The sequence below is a fragment of the Thalassophryne amazonica genome, chromosome 2 (genome assembly GCF_902500255.1).
Source record: "Thalassophryne amazonica chromosome 2, fThaAma1.1, whole genome shotgun sequence".
In the NCBI taxonomy this organism is placed as follows: domain Eukaryota; kingdom Metazoa; phylum Chordata; class Actinopteri; order Batrachoidiformes; family Batrachoididae; genus Thalassophryne; species Thalassophryne amazonica.
This window is the reverse complement of record NC_047104.1, coordinates 16,945,394-16,968,459: the sequence shown is the minus strand read 5'-3', so window position 1 is coordinate 16,968,459 and position 23,066 is coordinate 16,945,394. Positions and strand designations below refer to the sequence as shown.

At 42.4% G+C, this 23,066-nt stretch overlaps 1 protein-coding gene across 1 annotated transcript; it reads left to right on the top strand.

Annotated features, from left to right (window-relative positions):
- The first annotated feature begins 752 nt into the window (after positions 1-752).
- Positions 753-22,882, top strand: LOC117501643 (LIM domain only protein 3-like). Its single transcript, XM_034160569.1, has 5 exons — positions 753-944; positions 1,960-2,162; positions 19,469-19,577; positions 22,676-22,781; positions 22,875-22,882. Exons 1-5 carry the CDS (start codon positions 753-755, stop codon positions 22,880-22,882), a joined length of 618 nt encoding a protein of 205 aa, XP_034016460.1.
- Positions 22,883-23,066: the final 184 nt, after the last annotated feature.

Here is a 23,066-nt window from a genome sequence, read left to right as displayed (position 1 = left end):
CTGTCGGTACCTTGCAGCTGCCTCTGGAGTCCTCTAATATAACATCCCAGAAGGATCTCCTTCAGTCGGATGGCTTCCCTGACCACTGGTGTTCAAAGATTGCCGCCCCTTGAGGCACCTAAGACCTTCAGGCCACTGTTCCTACTGCAGATTCAGCAGTGGAAGCTTTGAACTTTGCCCATTCTGGTTCAATGCCCCCAACCTCCACAGGGATGCTAGAAAAGATTTGCCGGAGGTGTTAGTGGAAGATCTGTCGGACAGTGGGCTCCTACAGACATTCACAGTTCACCCGCACTATCCTTTTGGGCTTACCAGATGTGTCCAAAGTTCTCCCCCACCCTCTGATTCAACTGACCACCAGATGGTGATCAGGTGACAGCTCTGCCCCCTCTTCACCTGAGTGTTCATAACTTGCGGCCTCAGATCAGATGATGTGATCACAAAATCGATCATCAGCTGTTGGCCAGGTATGCTCTGGTACCATGTACACTTATGCGCATCCCTATGTTCAAACATGGTGTTCCTGACTAGCACAGAAGTCCAATAACAAACGGCCACTTGTGTTTAGATCAGGGAGGCCATTCCTCTCAATCACTCCTCTCCATGTGTCTCTGTTATTGCCTACGTGTGTGTTAAAGTCCCACAGCACAAGCTCTGGCTCTTTCTCCCACAACAAGATGACAATCCATGCTCTCATAGCTAGCCTGTGATAGGGTCTGCTCCGTCCAGGTGCTTGACGTTTACTGCCACCCATGGGACAGTGCACCCGACTGCAGCAGTTCCCCCTGTGGGTGGTGAGCCCACAGAATGGAGGCGAAAAGTCCATGTTGCCTTTTCGGGCTGTGCTCGACCAGACACCGTGGCAACCCAGCCACCAGGCGCTCGATGATGGGCCCTCCGTCCAGGTCTGGCTCCAGATGAGGGCTACAGACTCTCCGGGCCAGGTGATGTTTCCTTTTCCTCGTTTTTTCATGGAGTCATTGTGAGCCATTCTTAGTCTTGCCCCTTGCCTGAGACCAATTTGCCATGAGAGACCCTACTGGAAGGCTCCAGACAATACAGCTCTCAGGTTCATAGGGGCACACAAACCTCTCCACCACAATAAAGTGATGGGTCCCGGAGAGGTAATTATGACCTACAGGTCCATAATTAAAACAGAACATGTGCATTTCAGAATATGAAAAAAATTATAAGATCAATCCAAAACAAAAGGCTTTATACTAATACTGAAATGCTGAATTTCAGAGAAATGTGTTCATTTTGAATGAACATTTGTGTTCCTTTTGAATGAATTCCTGCATCTGGCATGGAGGCGACAGAGAACCATGCTCTACTTTTTCTGGGTCTGGCTCAAAACTTCAGTCCTGAGTTATGAATTTTTATTACATTTTTATTTGGAGCTGTTGGCCACATCTATGAAAATTAAAATGAAAAAATAAATATATAAATATTTGATCATTGATTTAATATTTGAGAAATGTCAATTATTATTGATGTTATGAGCTAAATAAGACTATCGATTTCATCACTCAGTATGTTTCCTCTCTATTATTTGACATGTCAGATTTGATGGTGCTGAATGGTCAATCTAAGGATGGTGCACAGAATTTCTTTGTCTTTTGCAGTTTTAAATCATTAATGAACATATGACTGAACTAAGGCTAATTGTGGACTTAAACACTGAACGTGCATCTCCTATCTTGGTTCTTCATTAATATGTGGACAAATCCTTGAATGCAACTTGCCAGATGACTTACTGAACCAATGGTTCCCTTTTCTTCTTTTAGTTTCTACTTTCTCCAGGTTCTGTTTTTATTCTTACATGTCCTTCACCACTTTGTGAATAAAACATAAATCTACTGGATTATCACATTATCTGCTATCTACACAGACATTCTCCACATCAGTGTCTCCGGTCCCTTTGACTCTAACAATTTCTGTTTTTTTCTATCACACCAGAGTTTGACACCCGTGCCCCTCCAGGAGTCGATGTTTTGTGCTGGCTGTGGCAAGCAGGTATGCGACCACTTCTTCCTATTGGCTGCAGGCAGCGTGTGGCACAACGTTTGCCTCCGCTGTAGCCAGTGCCATTGTGAACTGCAGACACACCCCTCCCTCTACTTTCGAGATGGAGCCATCTACTGTCATCAGGACTACTACAGGTGCAGAGGCTTTGTGTTTTTAACCCATGCACTCCACACTGAGCAGGTTTTACCACTGATGATGAGAACCCGCAAGAGTGATTGAGATTTGAAGTTTTTCCAACTCCACACCCGCTGTATGCAACCCTGGTCACACGATTTTTCTTGCATGGAGGTTTTCAACGGATTTTGGCTAATTTGGGGGTGATAAATCTGAATCTGGTGTAAGGTTTTGCCAATCACATTGCATTTTTGAGATATGAAAATAATTTTTTTTTTTTAATTTGTTTTTCGCAGAAGAAAAAAATCATGTTGCATTTAAGCACCCATACATGGAATAATGTTTATAATGGAAGGCAGCTACTCCCTTAAAATGTAGGTGACACCAAAAAATGTGCACAAATAATCACTAAAAATGATGAAATGTAAGATATTTTAAAAAAAATCCTGAACAATAAAAGTCATTAAGTGCGCAGGTGAAGGATAAACAACAGCTGTCTGACGCCTGTGCTCCATTTTAGCTCTCAGCCGTGGCCATATTGTTGCTACATCATCAGGAGAACGGCACCTGCTGATTCAAGTCCAAATCAATTGTAAACACAGCGGAGGTCGAGCTGTTTTCAGATGATTTTTTTTTTCTAGTGTGGAGCTTTTTTTTAAGTTCAGTCTGAAGGTGTTTCTGAAGAAGCTGTGGGGACACAGCTTCTTCAAAAATACAGGTTTTGAGCATATTTAGATGACAATGAAGGAGATGAAACCTTGGAGGAAAACTTTCAGTCTGACAACAGTGATGTTATTGGCAGAGTTCAGAACACAGAATGGTGATTATAAAAAAATAAATAACGAATGCAGGAGATTTCGGCATGCGGGTGGAGGTGATAAACCTTTTTTTTTTTTGCCAGCTCTTTGGTCATAATCACCTGATTTAAAAAAAATAGTTTGTTTTACTATCTGTGACATCAGAAAAAAAGTGATGAGGAAGTGTGGATTTTTTATTTGTTTTTTTTCTTGGAAACAGGTACATACATTTCAAATCTGAAAAATGACAGAAGGGACTGAAAATATAAGCTATTTTTAAAATTACTATTTCCTTCTTGAATACAGTTAGTGTACTGTACGTTAGTAGTGTAACACATTAAGTATTAAAAGCATTCACACAAGGAGTAAATAATATAGTCTTATCTGTCAGTTTCAGTGAGATCATCTTCAGTCTGCTGAAAACTGATCTACCTTTACAAAACGTCTGAAAATAATTTAATTCCTTATGTCCTGGCTGAAGAAAAGGCTACTTGTCACACGGCAGTTTGGTGCCAGGTTACAGTGCCGGCTGTAATTCGTTAATTGCCGCTGAAGGATCAAGCCTCTGTTGTTAGCTGAGCCTCCTCTTCTTCCACCGTGGGCCACTTTGCTCTGCAATTTGAAAGACTCACAGTCCATCATTTGCTCATAATGTCTCAGTCTGCACATGATGAAATTATCCCCTGATCCACAAAACAATAAAATAAAATAATGTGGAAATACTCAGTTTTGCCTCCGTGTCAAGTGGAGAAGCTGCAGACACTGTGTGTGTGTGCTTGTCAATATAAGTGTTCCACTTGTCAATCCAAAGGATTCTGCCGGTGAGAATTAACCGTTCTGACACCGAGAACACCATGCAGCACCAACCTGAACCACATGGTGGAAATGGGGCTGTCAGTAGCCTGTAAAAAGTCATAAATTAATGCATAAATTAATGGGACTATTAAGATAATGGTTCTGGCACTAATGCTACTTCCTCCTTCTTCTCCAATGTCGGGACTCGCCTGAAAGTTCCTGGTTTTTAGTGGTGTGCAGTTCAAAATGACAATATTTATCTCTTGAGTAACTGTGCACCAGGAAAGGCTGAATTTCAAACTGTTGTTTAATTTTAGTCTTAAATACTCAAAAAAATAAATAAATAAATTACATATCGTGTCACCTACGCTTTAAGAATACATTTCCAGAACTACTTTTATACTTGCACCCTTTTTAAGCATTATTGACCACAGTATAGAAATACTAAATAAATGAAATATATTGACAAAATACTATCTGGAGCACTATGCTCATCACAGGTGAGGCACCACTGAAAGGTAATTTTTTTCTTAGTTTTGTGTCTTTCTCACATAATTAAATTTGCTGCTTTAAACCAAAAGGATGCAAAAAATACACAAAAAGGTAGCACTGTAATTTTAAAACAGTCAGTAGCGTTGCATAAATCCAAAACACATCTCGGCACAAAAGCAGTGATGTTAAGATACAGTGAGGAAAATAAGTATTTGAACACCCTGCAGTTTTCCCACTTAGAAATCATGGAGGGGTCTGAAATTTTCATCTTAGGTGCATGTCCACTGTGAGAGACATAATCTAAAAAAAAAAATCAAGAAATCACAATGTATGATTCTTTTTTTTAATAATTTTGTTCGTATGTTACTGCTGCAAATAAGTATTTCAACACCTGTGAAAATCAATGTTAATATTTGGTACAGTAGCCTTTGTTTGCAATTACAGAGGTCAAACGTTTCCTGTAGTTTTTCACCAGGTTTGTACACACTACAGTAGGGATTTTGGCCCATTCCTCCATACAGATCTTCTCTAGATCAGCCAGGTTACTGGGCTGTCGCTGAGAAACATGGAGTTTGAGCTCCCTCCTGTTATGTGTCGACGCGGGTTGAGGAGCGGACCTGCGTCTGACGGAACCCAGCGCTAAAATAACCAGAAAGCGGTTCCAATAACAAAACAATTTATTTCTTCCACCCTTTGGTGCATAACAACGTGTACAAACTAAAACAGCTTCAGTCTGGTGGAGTGAAGGCTGGCACGCTCTCCAGCGCCCAAAAGGATCGAAGCCCGGTGCTTCTGGACTCACTTTTACCGCCAAACACCCCCCAGGTGGACACGACAAACCGACTCTCTGCGAAGGATAGAAGAGGTGAGGTAAGTCAGCAGTTACAAGCAATATCCTTCAAAAGGCACACACTATCAGCAACACATTCAGGTCTGTATTTAAGCTTTATGTAAATGAGCAGCTTCTCACAACAGGTGGAGGATCAGTTGTCCGCACGCCACGGCAGTGAGAAGCGAGCTGCACAATTCTCATCACAATTCAAATATACTGCGTAACAAAATACCAAGTTACTATCAACAATTAGTCAAACAATTATTCACCTCAGATGTGTGCTGACAGCATGTGTCCCTCACCCTTCTTCCTTCACAGGCACTATGTGTCAAACCCAGGCGCGGTCCTCAGCGTCTCACAAACGAACACCACAAGGTCGAGTTCCCGGCAATTCTGCTTGAATCACACATGGCTTAAATGCAGAACGGCATCTAATTATCTGCTTCAGCTGAAAGTCTTTAAGGTTGCATGTGAGCACCATCCACAGGTGCTGCACATAACGTTGATGAGGGTGAAGGACTCTTCAGCCAGCACCTTCTCCACAGACAAATCAGTTTTCATACCACCTGGAGAGCAAAGAAAAGAAAAGAACACCAAAATGTCCAGCCACACACCCCCAACACACAACAGTACCCCCCCTTTAACGGGAAGCCTCCCGGCGACCGAACAGACCAGGTCCGAGAACAGCACCTCCCTCCGGGGTCCTCGTCAGGAAGCAGACAGCATAACGCCCCCAAGGTCCACCACAGACAGCAGGACAGGGCACCGCAGCTGGAAGGCCGGCTGGCATCAACAAAAACCCCAAAACCGTCCCTAATACAATCCAACATACAAGAAAAAACATAAAACCCACCCAAAACCTCCCCAGGGGACCGTCCCATCCAACCCCGGGAAGAAAAGAAAAACTCCCAAATGCAAAAACCCAACACAGCCCCACAAACACAATACAAACATAAATGTATAAAAGAAAAATAACAAACAACCCCCCCAGAACAACTTGCAGAGCCCAACACCCCCCAGAAGGCCTTTACCGCCAGTTCCAGGAGGAATAGCCAGAACCGGAATCCCACAAAGGTCCCCAGGTACACATGGAGCAAACGGCGCCCCCCAGAGGACCGTACCATCAAACCCCAGGAGGCACCCTCCCCACAACCCCGGAACCCCAGACCCGGCCACACTTGGCCAGTCGGCCCCACAAGCCAATTCCCCCCCAGAGGACCGTCCCATCAACCCTGGAGGTGGAACGTGGAAGGAAACAAAACAAAATCAAAATCCAACCCCCGGAGGACTACCCTAAACAACCCTGGGGGCAAATAAAACAACCGTTAAACCCTGTTACCTTCCCCGGCACCCCGAAAGACCCCAGGTCCCTCCCAGAGCCCCTCGGCGGCTCAATTTTGGTGAACGGCACAAAACATTAAGCTGGGGAAGGGAACAGGAAAAACTAACCCAGCCCCAACCCCAAGGCGCAGCGGAAAACCGGAAATACGTCCGGTGCCCCAACTCGACCATACCCCAGCCTCTCGGGAGGGGTGGAACTACCGAAATGGCGAACGGCAACAGATCGGCCCACCCCTCCGACTGAGGTATGTTCCCGCTGCACCACACCCCGGCAACACCAATGACGAACGGTACAAAGGCTCACCGAGGCTGGAGTGGAACCGGGCCCTAACCAAACCAAGAAAAACGCCCCTAACAACCCCCCCCTAGGTGCAGAGGTCTTCTGAGAACGCTCAGCGTGACCAACCTGCACCACCCCACAAGCCACAAGACGAACGGTCTTGGGGCAAGTGAGGTTGGGGTTAGGGAAGTAGGGAAATAAAAAACAACAAAACAAAACGACCCCAAAACCCAAACAGAAAATTCCCTAAATACACATAAAAAAATAACGATCAAGTGAGCCCAGACGGGCTTCTAGCCGCCTAACGTTCACTCCACCAGACACGCCTCTGACTCCCCAAACAAATTATAACCCCTATTCAAAGAAACAAAACATTAACCCATACAAGTTTTTTTTTTTTTTGTTTTTTTGTGTATTATTTCGCCTGTCCCAGAACCCCTGGAGATACGTCACCAGAGAACATTGCATCAAAAACGAAGCACAGGCTTCAACATCTCCCGCATAAGACTCCGGATGACAAATAATCAGTTCGGACGCCGAATCTCTGGGAGACGGAGTTATCTGCACCGGTATCGATGGTGCCGCAGCTGGAGCAGCAGGAAGCGGAACAGCTTGCGCTGCAAGCTCCGTAACACGGGCGTCTGTTTGTTCAATTTGGTTTGCGAGATGCTGTAATTGCTCCCATATTTTCTCCAAGTGTTCTTGAACTCATTCGGCGAATGGAACCGCCTCTGCCGCTGGGTCCTACTGTTATGTGTCGACGCGGGTTGAGGAGCGGACCTGCGTCTGACGGAACCCAGCGCTAAAATAACCAGAAAGCGGTTCCAATAACAAAACAATTTATTTCTTCCACCCTTTGGTGCATAACAACGTGTACAAACTAAAACAGCGTCAGTCTGGTGGAGTGAAGGCTGGCACGCTCTCCAGCGCCCAAAAGGATCGAAGCCCGGCGCTTCTGGACTCACTTTTACCGCCAAACACCCCCCAGGTGGACACGACAAACCGACTCTCTGTGAAGGATAGAAGAGGTGAGGTAAGTCAGCAGTTACAAGCAGTATCCTTCAAAAGGCACACACTATCAGCAACACATTCAGGTCTGTATTTAAGCTTTATGTAAATGAGCAGCTTCTCACAACAGGTGGAGGATCAGTTGTCCGCACGCCACGGCAGTGAGAAGCGAGCTGCACAATTCTCATCACAATTCAAATATACTGCGTAACAAAATACCAAGTTACTATCAACAATTAGTCAAACAATTATTCACCTCAGATGTGTGCTGACAGCATGTGTCCCTCACCCTTCTTCCTTCACAGGCACGATGTGTCAAACCCAGGCACGGTCCTCAGCGTCTCTCAAACGAACACCACAAGGTCGAGTTCCCGGCAATTCTGCTTGAATCACACATGGCTTAAATGCAGAACGCCATCTAATTATCTGCTTCAGCTGAAAGTCTTTAAGGTTGCATCTGAGCACCATCCACAGGTGCTGCACATAACGTTGATGAGGGTGAAGGACTCTTCAGCCAGCACCTTCTCCACAGACAAATCAGTTTTCATACCACCTGGAGAGCAAAGAAAAGAAAAGAACACCAAAATGTCCAGCCACACCCCCCCCCCCCCCCCCCCCAACACACAACACCTCCAAAGAGTTTCTATTGGGTTTAGGTCTGGAGACTGGCTAGGCCACTCCAGAACCTTGATATGCTTCTTACGGAGACACTCCTTGGTTATCCTGCTGTGTGCTTCAGGTCATTGTCATGTTGGAAGACCCATCCACGACCCATCTTCAATGCTCTAACCGAGGGAAAGAGGTTGTTCCCCAAAATCTCACAATACATGGCCCCAGTCATCCTCTCCTTAATACAGTGCAGTTGTCCTGTCCCATGTGCAGAACAACACCCCCAAAGCATGATGCTTCCACCCCCATGCTTCACAGTAGGGACAGTGTTTTTGGGATGGTACCCAGCATTCTTCGTCCTCCAAACACGGCGAGTGGAATTAAGACCAAAAAGTTCTATTTTGGTCTCATCTGACCACATAACTTTCTTCCATGACTCCTCTAGATCATCCAAATGGTCATGGACAAACTTAAGACGGGCCTGGACGTGTGCTGATTTAAGCAGGGGAACCTTCCTTGCCATGCACAATTTTAACCCATGACGTCTTCGTGTATTACCCACAGTAACCTTGGAAACAGTGGTGCCAGCTCTCTTCAGGTCACTGACCAGCTCCTCCTGTGCAGTTCTGGGCTGATTCCTCACGTTTCTTAGGATCATTGATACGCCACGAGGTAGGATCTTGCATGGAGCCCCAGTCCGAGGGAGATTGACAGTCATGTTTAGCTTCTTCCATTTTCTAATAACTGCTCCAACAGTTGATCTTTTTTCACCAAGCTGCTTGGCAATTGCCCTGTAGCCCTTTCCAGCCTTGTGGAGGTCTACAATTTTGTCTCTGGTGTCTTTGGACAGCTCTTTGGTCTTAGCCATGCTAGTAGTTGGAGTCTTACTGATTGTGTGGGATGGACAGGTGTCTTTATGCAGCTAACGACCTCAAATAGGTGCTTCTAATTTGGAATAATAAGTGGAGTGGAGGTCGACTTTTTAGAGGCGGACTAACAGGTCTTTGATGGCCAGAATTTCTGCTGATTGGCAGGTGTTGAAATACTTATTTGCAGCAGTAACATGCAAATAAATTAAAAAAAACATACATTGTGATTTCCGAATTTTTTTTTAGATTATATCTCTCACAGTGGACATGCACCTAAGATGACAATTTCAGACCCATCCTTGATTTCTAAAGCCCCGTTTACACATAGACGGTAAGAGCTCCCGGAAGCATCCCGGAAGAGTTTTTGGCTGTCTTAAGGATCACACGCCGTTGTTAACGCCGGCACTGGGGGGCGTGGCTTAGTTCCGGCTTTACCGGGAATCGTCGAAAAAATTATTCAACATGTCAAATAATTCCGGGAGCGCTAGCGGAGAATTCGCGTGACGATGGAGACAACGCAAACAACGCCGTTTGATACTTTTTAATCGCCGTTTCATCCTGCCCCTTCCTGTAGTGCCGCAGTTTACACTGCCGTAATTGGTGGCCGGCATTGTATCCCTAATCAATGGCGTGTAAAACAGTGATAGAGCCCACGTCGTGGTGGTTGGCTCTCACTGCGGTATTGTATCACTTCCTCTTCCGGAGCACAGCAATGTTTTGCTGTATCTGTTAGCTGTTTAATCTGCGTAGTTAGATTGATCTAGATAATGAGATAACAATTTGTTTCACAGTGTAAAAGTCATCAGGTGCCTTCACGTGCCTTAACTAAAGCACTCCCTCTGCTGAATCACCTCTAAATTATTTACACATTATTCACTTTGTGTGTTTTTAGGAATCTGCTAGCTTAGCGCAGCTACTAGCTCTTAGCCGGTTTAGCATGGCGGCTTCTCCTGTCTCTCCCGCACTTTTCTGCTCTGGGTGTGAAATGTTTGGTTATTCCTCGGCCTCCTTTAGCAGTAATGGTACTTGTAATAAGTGTAGCTTATTTGTAGCTTTGGAGGCCAGGCTGGGCGAATTGGAGACTCGGCTCCACACCTTGGAAAATCCTATAGCTAGCCAGGCCCCTGTAGTCGATGCGGCCCAAGGTAGCTTAGCCGCCGTTAGTTCCCCTCCGGCAGATCCCGAGCAGCCGGGAAAGCAGGCCAACTGGGTGATTGTGAGGAGGAAGCGTAGTCCTAAACACAAGTGTACACCGCCAACCCGTTCACATCTCTAACCGTTTTTCCCCACTCGGCGACACACCCGCCGAGGAACAAACTCTGGTTATTAGCGACTCTGTTTTGAGAAATGTGAAGTTAGCGACACCAGCAACCATAGTCAATTGTCTTCCAGGGGCCAGAGCAGGTGACATTGAAGGAAATTTGAAACTGCTGACTAAGGCTAATCGTAAATTTGGTAAGATTGTAATTCACGTCAGCAGTAATGACACCCGGTTACGCCAATCGGAGGTCACTAAAATTAACATTGAATCGGTGTGTAACTTTGCAAAAACAATGTCGGACTCTGTAGTTTTCTCTGGGCCCCTCCCCAATCGGACCGGGAGTGACATGTTTAGCCGCATGTTCTCCCTGAATTGCTGGCTGTCTGAGTGGTGTCCAAAAAATGAGGTGGGCTTCATAGATAATTGGCAAAGCTTCTGGGGAAAACCTGGTCTTGTTAGGAGAGACGGCATCCATCCCACTTTGGATGGAGCAGCTCTCATTTCTAGAAATCTGGCCAATTTTCTTAAATCCTCCAAACCGTGACTATCCAGGGTTGGGACCAGGAAGCAGAGTTGTAGTCTTACACACCTCTCTGCAGCTTCTCTCCCCCTGCCATCCCCTCATTACCCCATCCCCGTAGAGACGGTGCCTGCTCCCAGACTACCAATAACCAGCAAAAATCTATTTAAGCATAAAAATTCAAAAAGAAAAAATAATATAGCACCTTCAACTGCACCACAGACTAAAACAGTTAAATGTGGTCTATTAAACATTAGGTCTCTCTCTTCTAAGTCCCTGTTGGTAAATGATATAATAATTGATCAACATATTGATTTATTCTGCCTTACAGAAACCTGGTTACAGCAGGATGAATATGTTAGTTTAAATGAGTCAACACCCCCGAGTCACACTAACTGTCAGAACGCTCATAGCATGGGCCGAGGCGGAGGATTAGCAGCAATCTTCCACTCCAGCTTATTAATTAATCAAAAACCCAGACACAGCTGTAATTCATTTGAAAGCTTGACTCTTACTCTTGTCCATCCAAATTGGAAGTCCCAAAAACCAGTTTTATTTGTTGTTATCTATCGTCCACCTGGTCATTACTGTGAGTTTCTCTGTGAATTTTCGGACCTTTTGTCTGACTTAGTGCTTAGCTCAGATAAGATAATTATAGTGGGTGATTTTAAAATCCACACAGATGCTGAGAATGACAGCCTCAACACTGCATTTAATCTATTGTTGGACTCGATTGGCTTTGCTCAAAATGTAAATGAGTCCACCCACCACTTTAATCATACCTTAGATCTTGTTCTGACTTATGGTATGGAAATTGAAGACTTAACAGTATTCCCTGAAAACTCCCTTCTGTCTGATCATTTCTTAATAACATTTACATTTACTCTGATGGACTACCCAGCAGTGGGGAATAAGTTTCATTACACTAGAAGTCTTTCAGAAAGCGCTGTAACTAGGTTTAAGGATATGATTCCTTCTTTATGTTCTCCAATGCCATATACCAACACAGGGCAGAGTAGCTACCTAAACTCTGTGAGTGAGATAGATTATCTCGTCAATAGTTTTATATCCTCTTTGAGGACAACTTTGGATGCTGTAGCTCCTCTGAAAAAGAGAACCTTAAATCAGAAGTGCCTGACTCCGTGGTATAACTCACAAACTCGCAGCTTAAAGCAGATAACCCATAAGTTGGAGAGGAAATGGCGTTTCACTAATTTAGAAGATCTTCACTTAGCCTGGAAAAAGAGTCTGTTGCTCTATAAAAAAGCCCTCCGTAAAGCTAGGGCATCTTACTACTCATCACTAATTGAAGAAAATAAGAACAACCCCAGGTTTCTTTTCAGCACTGTAGCCAGGCTGACAAAGAGTATTCCTTTAACTTTAACTAGTAATGACTTCATGACTTTCTTTGCTAATAAAATTTTAACTATTAAAGAAAAAATTACTCATAACCATCCCAAAGACATATCGTTCTCTTTGGCTGCTTTCAGTGATGCCGGTATTTGGTTAGACTCTTTCTCTCTGATTGTTCTGTCTGAGTTACTTTCATTAGTTACTTCCTCCAAACCATCAACATGTCTATTAGACCCCATTCCTACCAGGCTGCTCAAGGAAGCCCTACCATTAATTAATGCTTTGGTCTTAAATATGATCAATCTATCTTTATTAGTTGGCTATTTACCACAGGCTTTTAAGGTGGCAGTAATTAAACCATTACTTAAAAGCCATCACTTGACCCAGCTATCTTAGCTAATTATAGGCCAATCTCCAACCTTCCTTTTCTCTCAAAAATTCTTGAAAGGGTAGTTGTAAAACAGCTAACTGATCATCTGCAGAGGAATGGTCTATTTGAAGAGTTTCAGTCAGGGTTTAGAATTCATCATAGTACAGAAATAGCATTAGTGAAGGTTACAAATGATCTTCTTATGGCCTCAGACAGAGGACTCATCTCTGTACTTGTTCTGTTAGACCTTAGTGCTGCTTTTGATACTGTTGACCATAAAATTTTATTACAGAGATTAGCGCATGCTATAGGTATTAAAGGCACTGCGCTGCAGTGGTTTGAATCATATTTATCTAATAGATTACAATTTGTTCATGTAAATGGGGAATCTTCTTCACAGACTACACAGACCACCAATTTTATTCACTTTATACATGCTTCCCTTAGGCAGTATTATTAGACAGCATTGCTTAAATTTTCATTGTTACGCAGATGATACCCAGCTTTATCTATCCATGAAGCCAGAGGACACACACCGATTAGCTAAACTGCAGGATTGTCTTACAGACATAAAGACATGGATGACCTCTAATTTCCTGCTGTTAAACTCAGATAAAACTGAAGTTATTGTACTTGGCCCCACAAATCTTAGAAACATGGTGTCTAACCAGATCCTTACTCTGGATGGCATTACCCTGACCTCTAGTAATACTGTGAGAAATCTTGAAGTCATTTTTGATCAGGATATGTCATTCAATGCACATATTAAACAAATATGTAGGACTGCTTTTTTTTGCATTTGCGCAATATCTCTAAAATTAGAAAGGTCTTGTCTCAGAGTGATGCTGAAAAACTAATTCATGCATTTATTTCCTCTAGGCTGGACTACTGTAATTCATTATTATCAGGTTGTCCTAAAAGTTCCCTGAAAAGCCTTCAGTTGATTCAAAATGCTGCAGCTAGAGTACTGACAGGGACTAGAAGGAGAGAGCATATTTCACCCATATTGGCCTCTCTTCATTGGCTTCCTGTTAATTCTAGAATAGAATTTAAAATTCTTCTTCTTACTTATAAGGTTTTGAATAATCAGGTCCCATCTTATCTTAGGGACCTCATAGTACCATATCACCCCAATAGAGCGCTTCGCTCTCAGACTGCAGGCTTACTTGTAGTTCCTAGGGTTTTTAAGAGTAGAATGGGAGGCAGAGCCTTCAGCTTTCAGGCTCCTCCCCTCTGGAACCAGCTCCCAATTCGGATCAGGGAGACAGACACCCTCTCTACTTTTAAGATTAGGCTTAAAACTTTCCTTTTTGCTAAAGCTTATAGTTAGGGCTGGATCAGGTGACCCTGAACCATCCCTTATTTATGCTGCTATAGACTTAGACTGCCGGGGGGTTCCCATGATGCACTGTGTGTTTCTTTCTCTTTTTGCTCTGTATGCACCACTCTGCATTTAATCATTAGTGATTGATCTCTGCTCCCCTCCACAGCATGTCTTTTTCCTGATTCTCTCCCTCAGCCCCAAGCAGAAGACTGCCCCTCCCTGAGCCTGGTTCTGCTGGAGGTTTCTTCCTGTTAAAAGGGAGTTTTTCCTTCCCACTGTTGCCAAGTGCTTGCTCACAGGGGGTCGTTTTGACCGTTGGGGTTTTTCCGTAATTATTGTATGGCCTTGCCTTGCAATATAAAGCGCCTTGGGGCAACTGTTTGTTGTGATTTGGCGCTATATAAATAAAATTGATTTGATTTGACACCGGCGATCTCAAAGGCGTTTTAACCGGCGACAGAGGAAGACAAAACGGCGGCGCTAGCGGACAGTATGCCGTTCTAAACGCCACCTCCCGGTTAATGGCGTTCCAAACGGCTGATAGGCGGCGGTCAGTTTAAAAACGCTAGCGCGCTGCATGCAGGCCTCTCAGTCGCGGCCAGCTCCAGATATTTTTGCAGAGAAGCTCCAGTATGCCTTCTAAAAGAAAATTGGCAGTGGCTAGGACTTACCAAGAGGTCTGGTTCAGAAGCACAGGGTAGCCCTGTGGTGGAGACGAGCAACACGTTGAGGAGGGGAAAAGGAAAGGAGAAGAAAAGGCTGAGAGATGAGCTCCCTCCCCCTGCAGTGACAGCTGCTTCAGCCTATTATACTCTGGGGGCGGTGCCTATATGCAAAATTTCCTGGAGTAACGCAGGATTTGCCTGGATAAATCCAGCGGTACACAGGGCTTTATCAGCGGCAGCAGAACACCGCCGTTCTCACGCGCGTCTTAACCTGCGATTGTAAAGGATAGAACTGGGTATTAACCCCCGTTGCCTGACGTGTGCCGGATGCTACGGCGTCAAAACGCAGCTTTATTTGGCGGATTTAGCGGCGTTTTATCCGCGTATTTGCGGCTAGTACGGCGCTCAAAATGCCGGCGAAATGCTCCGCCCCTTTCCACCGCGAAAACAGCTGGAACTACCGCGAACTTCGGTCTACGTACTACCCGCCGACAAAACCGTCGACGTGTAACCTGGGCTTAAGTGGGAGAACTTGCAAAATCGCAGGGTGTTCAAATACTTATTTTCCTCACTATCATAAATTTTCTTTTTTGTAGCTTATTTCTTATAAACTGCATAAGACCTCTCTCATCAAACCCCAGCACTAATCTGACACCATCGACCTTGGTAATGTTCTTCCATCACTTTGATGTCCTGATGGAAACGCTCGCCCTGCTCCTCACTTAGGTCACTAAGGTTCTCGAGAAACTCGCTCAGGTGGCTGTGCAAGTCGTGCACTTTAAAGCTGATCCTACTCCCTAGTTCTTGCAGGCTGAGGAGAAGGTCCTCCACCATCTCTCTATAATTGTCAGCTTTCTTATTGCCAAGGAAGTTATACACCACATTAGTAAATGCAATCCTAGCTCAAGCCTCAGCGGCGGTCATTGTAGTCATGAAGTTGTGGTCCTTGAGCAATGTTTTGATCTGAGGCCTGTCAAATATTCCTGCTTTTTTCCTCTCATAGCTAAGGCCTGGAAAGGTTGAGCATATGTAGCTAAAACAGTCTCCAGAACAATCAAGTGCTTTGATAAACTACTTCATTAGTCCAAATTTGATGTGCAGTGGTGGTAGAGTGATATTTTTTTCAATCATGGGGTTGTTTATGATATTCTTTTCTCCAAGTTTCATTGTATTTTTCGGTGGCCATTCTTTTCTTACCCAAAGCTCTTTGTTAGCTCCACTATCCCAGTAGCATAAATCCAGGGGTATTTGGTGTGACCTCCTTGTTGTCCCAATAAGAACTTACCATTTTCAAATCCACACAGATTAACCACTGGTGATCACAGTATTTCAGTCTTTCAAACACAACCTTGATGTTTGTGTAGTTCTCCTTCAGGGTGACAGAGTGTTCTTATGAATGTGTTAAACACTAAACATGCATCTCCTGTCTTGGTTCTTCATTAATGTGTACAAATCCTTGAATGTAACTTGCCAGATGACTTACTGAACCAGTGGTTCCCTCATTTTCTTCTTTGAGTTTCTACTTTCTCCAGGTTCTGTTTTTATTCTTACATGTCCTTCACCACTCTGTGAATAAAACATAAATCTAGTGGATTATCAGATTATAGTAAGATACATTTTAGGCTTCTTTTTGAGCTATCAACAAAAAGTCTCCAGTCACTTAATTGATATGTAGGCATACCCACAGCAAGAAGAAGTCCCTCAACATCTGTGCAGTAAATACGTTGGCCACATCGATTTCTATTAATCCACCAGATGGCGGATGCAGCCTGTGAGCTCTTGCTTAGCGCTATTCCTCGTTGTCAGGCATACAAATCTATGATGTGCTGCCTTAAACTTGGCTTAAAGTGATCTGAAAATGCTGTGTTGTGCAGCATTCAGGTGCTGCGACAAGCTGACAAAGGAGTATCAGCTGGTTAAATAAAGGTTAAATAAACAAAAAAATAAATAATAATAAATTGTGGAGTGAGCTTTCATAAGTGTGTATTATATGTAATATAAATGATGTGAGGAAATGACTAAAATTGCTGAATAAAGGTTAGAAAATGATTTATTTTTGTATCGATCTGTATTCTGTAGTAGTAGTGACTTCAGTTTTACTGCTTTGTTGTGATACATATCTCACCGTTTGTTTAGCGATTCAATTAGAAATCTCACTTTCATAAGTCTCAATTTATCCCTTTTTAATGAATCTCTGTTTTTTTCTTCACATCAAATTTTCCATCCTGAGATATTCTGTAAGAGCAAATTCATAGAATGGAAATGTTTTTCTCTCAATTTGGTGGGTCACATGACAGTCACTTTGACATTATATATTCTACTAATATAAGAATATACACAAATGAGATTAAATTCTCTATGATATGAATATGAATATTTCAGTAAAGTGTTTTTGGATTTCTTTCAGCTTGGTCCAGAAATGATTGAATAATCTTACTTTCACCCTGGCTGGCGTAGCTGTTTCATTATATTTATTTTATTTGAAATTTTTGCGGAGAAGCGCTACATAAAAGCGGCGCCACAGGTGGGTTAAGAGCAGTCTTTAATATTCATGTCTTTAATATGATGCAAGCGAGCGAAGCTCTTACTTTCACCCCTGATTATTTCCCATCTTTAACTTCATAATGAAATTAATTAAGGATCAGACTTGTATCTCGTGTCATGGCAGACATTGGGTGTTTGACAAACTGATGGTTTTATTTTCTATCTTGCTTCACAACATCTGGACTAACAAATTCATTCAAATCTATTATATAAATAGTCTGATCCTCTTCTGTATTTGTGTTGACAAATATTGGCTGTACAAATGTGGAACTGAGTTTGAATAAATGTATAAGCATGGAAAAATGTAGATTTATGGTCAAACGCTCTTGAAAACATTGATCGTGTCCATTGATTTCTATTTATGTCTGGTTGTCAGTCACTAACCAAGATGGCGGCGCTCTAGCCCTGGTCCTCCATCTAGTGAGTAAATAGAAATCGACGGTTGGCCATCAGAGTGGAAGTACTTTCTCAGTTTTGCCTCTCTGTTATGACAAAATGAAACGTTTGTTCCAGTCTTGAGAAGATGTTTCTCCTGTAGCCTGGAAGCCAGCAGTTAAGCAGATTGCTTTGGCAAATTTAAATCTCGGATCAGATTGTTCAATTTGGACTGGCTATACAGAGAAACTCGATCTGCATCCCATGCCTCATGCGCTATATCCTCTTCTTCTTCTTCATCATCATAAGTGGATGAAGACGTGGAACAAGTAAACTCATCCTCATCGATGTCTGGGAGCTTGGTGAAAATGGGTACGGGCATTTCGTCACTGTGCGGAACCGGTCGTATAGCAGATGGAATACTGGCAGGTGTTTGTTTTTCTTATTAAATCTTTTGATGTTTACAAAGCAGAAGTAGCTGTCATCTAAGTGGTTATTTGGTTCTCTCCAAACCATTGGCACACCAAATTTGAGCTTAGTATTCTTTCCTTGATACCAGGATCTCAGTGTTTCAACACAAATTGTGCAAACTTGGCGAGGCGCATAATTTATGTCCTGATCACCATGTGGTACTCTGAAATACGCAAGGTACACTCTTTTGATAAAAGTATTGATGTTACGTCTTTGAGGTGGTAAAGTGAAGCAACCAAAGATATAACAGAAAATATCTGGGTCATTGCAACACTTCCTTTGTTTAGAAGTTGTGGACATGTTAACTACCTTAACATAAAGAAGAATCAGGACAAAATCTTCACTAAACTGTAACATGCTGAACCTGTCACACATTAACCAACATTCCTGTTAAGAAACTAATGCTGTTACAGTCAAACATATGTTTAAAAATTACAACATTTCTTAATCTTACTACTTGGTTTTGTGTATGATTAGTGGCATCAAACTCATGAGTGAATGAGAAACATTTGTGTAATCCATCAATATGGATCATGTGATTCAACATCCCAAAATTATCCTGAATCAGTTCTCAAAGTCCATACAACAATTTTTGTTGTTGTTGTTGACCAGTGTAATTTACTAGTGATTTTGTGTGTATTTTATCAGAACTTTATGGAATGATGGAGCGTTAGGAGACGGTGGAGCATTTTAGCGTTAAGGGACAGCGGTACGTTCTAGCATTTGGGGACAGCGGAAGCATTAGGGGACGGTGGAGTGTTCTGACGCATTAGGGGATGGCAGGGCGTTAGGGGACGGCGGAGCGTGAGAGGACATTAGAGGGTGGTGGAGCGTTGGAGGATGGCATAGAGTTTGAGGACGGCAGCATCAGCTTTGTGTTTGTGATTAGAGATCAGCTCTCGACAGAGAAAATCTCTAAACATGTCTCTGAGATTTAATTGTCTTCTGCTCCCTTCATGCCAAATCGGAAAGTTCATTTTAATCTCCCAAGCCTAAAGGACCAGAAATAAGAACTTTGTTGTAGTAAGCACATACTGTTTTTGGAGTCTAAATTGCACCTGTTAAAAATTGCCTCTTGAAGAGGAAAAATCCATATATGTCACACCTTTTGTTTGGATTTTCAGCTCTTTATTTTGGGTTTTTGGGTTTTGTTGCAGTGTATTGTCATTTTTTTTTCTTTTATTGTTGCAGTTTATATTGTACAGTGATTTCATTATTTTGAAAGTTCTACATAAATATCCATTATAATTTTTTATTATTAATAATGAATGTGTGAATTTTTTTACTGTAAGTCCCAGGACTAAACAAACTAGTAAAAGAAAAAAAAAATGGGACTTCTACTCCAGAAAATATGGTGAGTTTAGTTTTATTTATTTATTTTAAATGTTTTTCCCATCTCTTTCTCACTTTCTCCTGTTAGGATGTTTGGAGGTGGTCAGTGTGCCCACTGCCCCCAGACAATCCCAGCCTCCAGTTTGGCCGTGACGTCCAGTGATCCAAACATCCATCCTTACTGCTTTTCCTGCCAGGTTAGTCAAGCGCTCGATTGGACAGTCCTGAACAGCCTGAATCAGGTAGTCAGTGGATGAGTCACTGCATAAATAAGTCCATCCGCAGCTCAAAACCTGGACAATAAAGGATAACACTTTGATCTTATACATAGGTTTTTCATTTTATTTCATTTCCAAAGCCCAGGTCTGGTGGCTTTGCTTGTTTTGGACTTTTTTTCTTTTTCTTTTTTTACTTGTTTTGGATGTTACTTTGCATATTATTTATCAGAGATCAATGATGTTTCTCAGCAGACCACAAACTTTACACACAATCAGTTTCTTGCTGTCCATGATTCCTCCTCGTTAACATTAAAAAAAAAATAATAATAATTTTCCCATCAGCCTCTCACTGAAAACAGTGAAACATCCAGTCTGTCACTGAGACGTGAAATCAGTTTTCTCCATGTTTGGTCCAGAAATGCTGCGTGTTCTCTCTGTGCACCACACTCACACTGAAAATGGCAAACAAACGTCCAGGCAGCATGAAAGATCTCAATCTGAACTCCCTTCAAAGATTTGAACACCACACACACACACACACACACCTTTCTGACAAGGAACTCATTTTGCTGAATGGAAAAGGGACTTTTGTCAGACAAAAACTAACACAAACCGATAGTAGCTGCTTGACTGGGGCTTGTACAAAGCCAGCCACATTGTCACAATAAGATCACAGGACAAACGGATGACACTATCACGTCAGATACGGAAAAGGAGAAAAACATTGTTAAAACTCAATGTTTTTTGCTTTTTATAATGTCTTGACATTTTCTTCGGCTTCTATTTACTGCAAACTGTATAAAACCAACATATTTCATGTTTTGTGAGGTCAGCTTTATTTGTTAATCCATTCCTACAAGGCCTGCAGCATTTTCCAAGAAAAAAATAAGTTGGCACAGGGCAGTTTATTCTAAATGTAAGAATTAATTCATAATTTTTACAGCCAGTTTTCTTAAGAAATGTCAGGGGATGAATACAAGAACATTTCCAACTTGCTGAATATTTCTTAGACTTCATTTACGTCGATCATTCCAAAATACAAACAGTGTGGTGCTTTATGGTAAATCTGTATCTGGTAGGCAGCTCTCAAAAACTAAATGTCTATGCTGGAAGGAGACGAGTGAGGGAAGCCACCAACACACAACTCTGAAAGATTTTATGGCTTCTGTGGGTGTGAGTGGAGAAATGGGGACAAGTGCAACATTTTTATTTTTATCTTCATTTTACATATAGTCCTAACTTTTTCTGATTTGTGGTTGTTTTCTGTTGCATTTTTGAAATTACAGAACTGGTGTTAACATTTTATTGTTTTTTTTTTTAACTTTGTAGAATAAACGCAAACACCAAACTCTCATAAAGAAGGAAACAATACAGACGTGTGCAGGAAAACTTTGATATAAACTGAACAGACTGAACTGAACTGACTGATTTGACTCCCCGTGTTTTTTTTAAATAAGTATGAATAAAATAAGAGGTAACTTATTTTGAAATACATAAAACATAAAGCTGCAGCTTAATAACTTTGAAAAATAACATAAAAATCAGCCATCTTATATTTTTATTACGACTCGAGTTCATTTTAGTGTGATGAAGTCATCCTGTTTTTTATTCCTCCTTGGTCACATTTTGTGATTGAACATCAAATAACTACATTAACTCAAGATCTAAAATAAATACCTTTGGAAAATAACAGCCTATTAAAGCTCAGAGATTTCTGCTTCTGATTTCTGCTCGTATGCATGATTTTTATTCAGTTCGTTCATATATTCTCATCTTTTAAGGTGTTTTGATGATTTAATTTGTCTGTGATGATGCTTAATGCATAAATTGACATCAGTGTCGTCTCATAAATTCAGTATAATTGTCGCCAACGTGTACATGGTGTGAACAGGACAGTACAGTCAGCACCGCACCGGTAGTGAAAGTGGAGCAAGAAATAAGGTGGCTCCACAGTTTGTTTTCTGACCATGTTGCATCACACTCAGCTTAAAATCCTCCCTCTCTGCTCTGCACTCGCTGTCTCACATGCATTGATGTTCTAACTAGAGGTGGGCGGATCGATCCTAATATCGATAATATCGATACCAATGTTGGTACCGATATTGGAACGATCCTCGTGTAATAAGATCAATACTTAAGGTTTTTTCTCTCTCACACGCACCGACTTCAGCGTATGCAGATTCATCAAAGTCTAATCTCTGTAAGAGCAGCACTGCGCTGTGTCACAACACAGAGCAGCCCACCCTCCCCCCTCTGGTCTTTTGTTGTTGCACCGTGACATGGCTCAGCGGCGCCAGCCAACAGCCATGCAGGTAGGCTCAGCCTGGCCCACCCACTCATCGCTCTCCTCGAGTCAGCCCTCTACGTCAGGAGATTTTTTTTAAGTTGCATTGAGTGATATTTTTTTAAATAAAAATGTTGATTGTGATAAAGTATTTTGTTGTCACGTACAATGTTTGGCAAAATTCGATCCTGGGTCTTTTGGATCCTTTGGATCTAAGCTTAAAGATGAAAAAGTATCGGTATCAATATCGGCGATACTGGGCCTATATTTACTTGGTATCGGATCAATACCAAAATTCCCGGTGTCGCCCACCTCTAGTTCTAACTAGCCTTTGTAGGCTACTTAGCAGAATGTAGCCTACAAAGTTCCTGCCTTCGTGCAGATACTCCGTGTGATTGGTTGCCTGCAGAGGTGCTACAGTTCCGTCACAGCGTCAGTCTGAAATCCTCTGAGATTTTCAAATTAAAAGATGCTGTCGCACAGGACAACAAAAGAAAAAGCTTCAGAGACACAGAGCCTTTAAGGTACAGGGAGCCACTGCGGAAGGGTTAAAGAGCCACATGCGGCTGACCCCTGCCTTAATTCAAGGCCAGCGATTTTTAACAAAATGCTGGTTGCTGCCTGCACTGTAATATGGTGAGTTTCACACACATATCCCAATAAGCTTGTTCAAAAATGCCAAAATGTGTTTACACTGAGTGTGCTCTGTTGAGTTCTGCATTTGTTTATTTGTTCGATCGGTGAAAAGCTGCCAAATATGTTCTGTCGTCATTATAAGAAATTCATGTTTCAGGAGTGTGATGTGAAATTGCAGTCACAGGATCAGTGCCGTCTGCAGAGCCAGAACATCTGCTGTCAATCACCCCACAATCCCAACTTCACACCCTGTCCAAAAGAAGGTGAGGAAATGACTCTGATTGGTTTGGATTTGCGTGGTGCATGTGAACTATTGTTTCAGATTATGTTCTGCTATTTGGTCATTTCTTCTGCAGATTATTGATTTAGGTATTTGTTTGTACTGTAGCAGCTGGTTACGCATACACGCTCATTAACTGCTGCTAATTAAGCATTAAAAAAGAAAATTGTAATCAGCGTCATCGTCTCTGCCACACATTTAATGTAACCTGAGTTCATTTTTATGGATCGTTTTACAGAAGATAAAAGTTGCTAGAAGTTTTGCCAGT

Coding starts and splice junctions, on each gene's coding strand:
- LOC117501643 (XM_034160569.1), top strand. CDS start 753: ATGGGACAGTGCACCCGACTGCAGCAGTTCCCCCTGTGGGTGGTGAGC. Junction 945..1,959: donor CTACAGACTCTCCGGGCCAG/GTGATGTTTCCT, acceptor CTATCACACCAG/AGTTTGACACCCGTGCCCCT. Junction 19,578..22,675: donor CTTACTGCTTTTCCTGCCAG/GTTAGTCAAGCG, acceptor TTCATGTTTCAG/GAGTGTGATGTGAAATTGCA.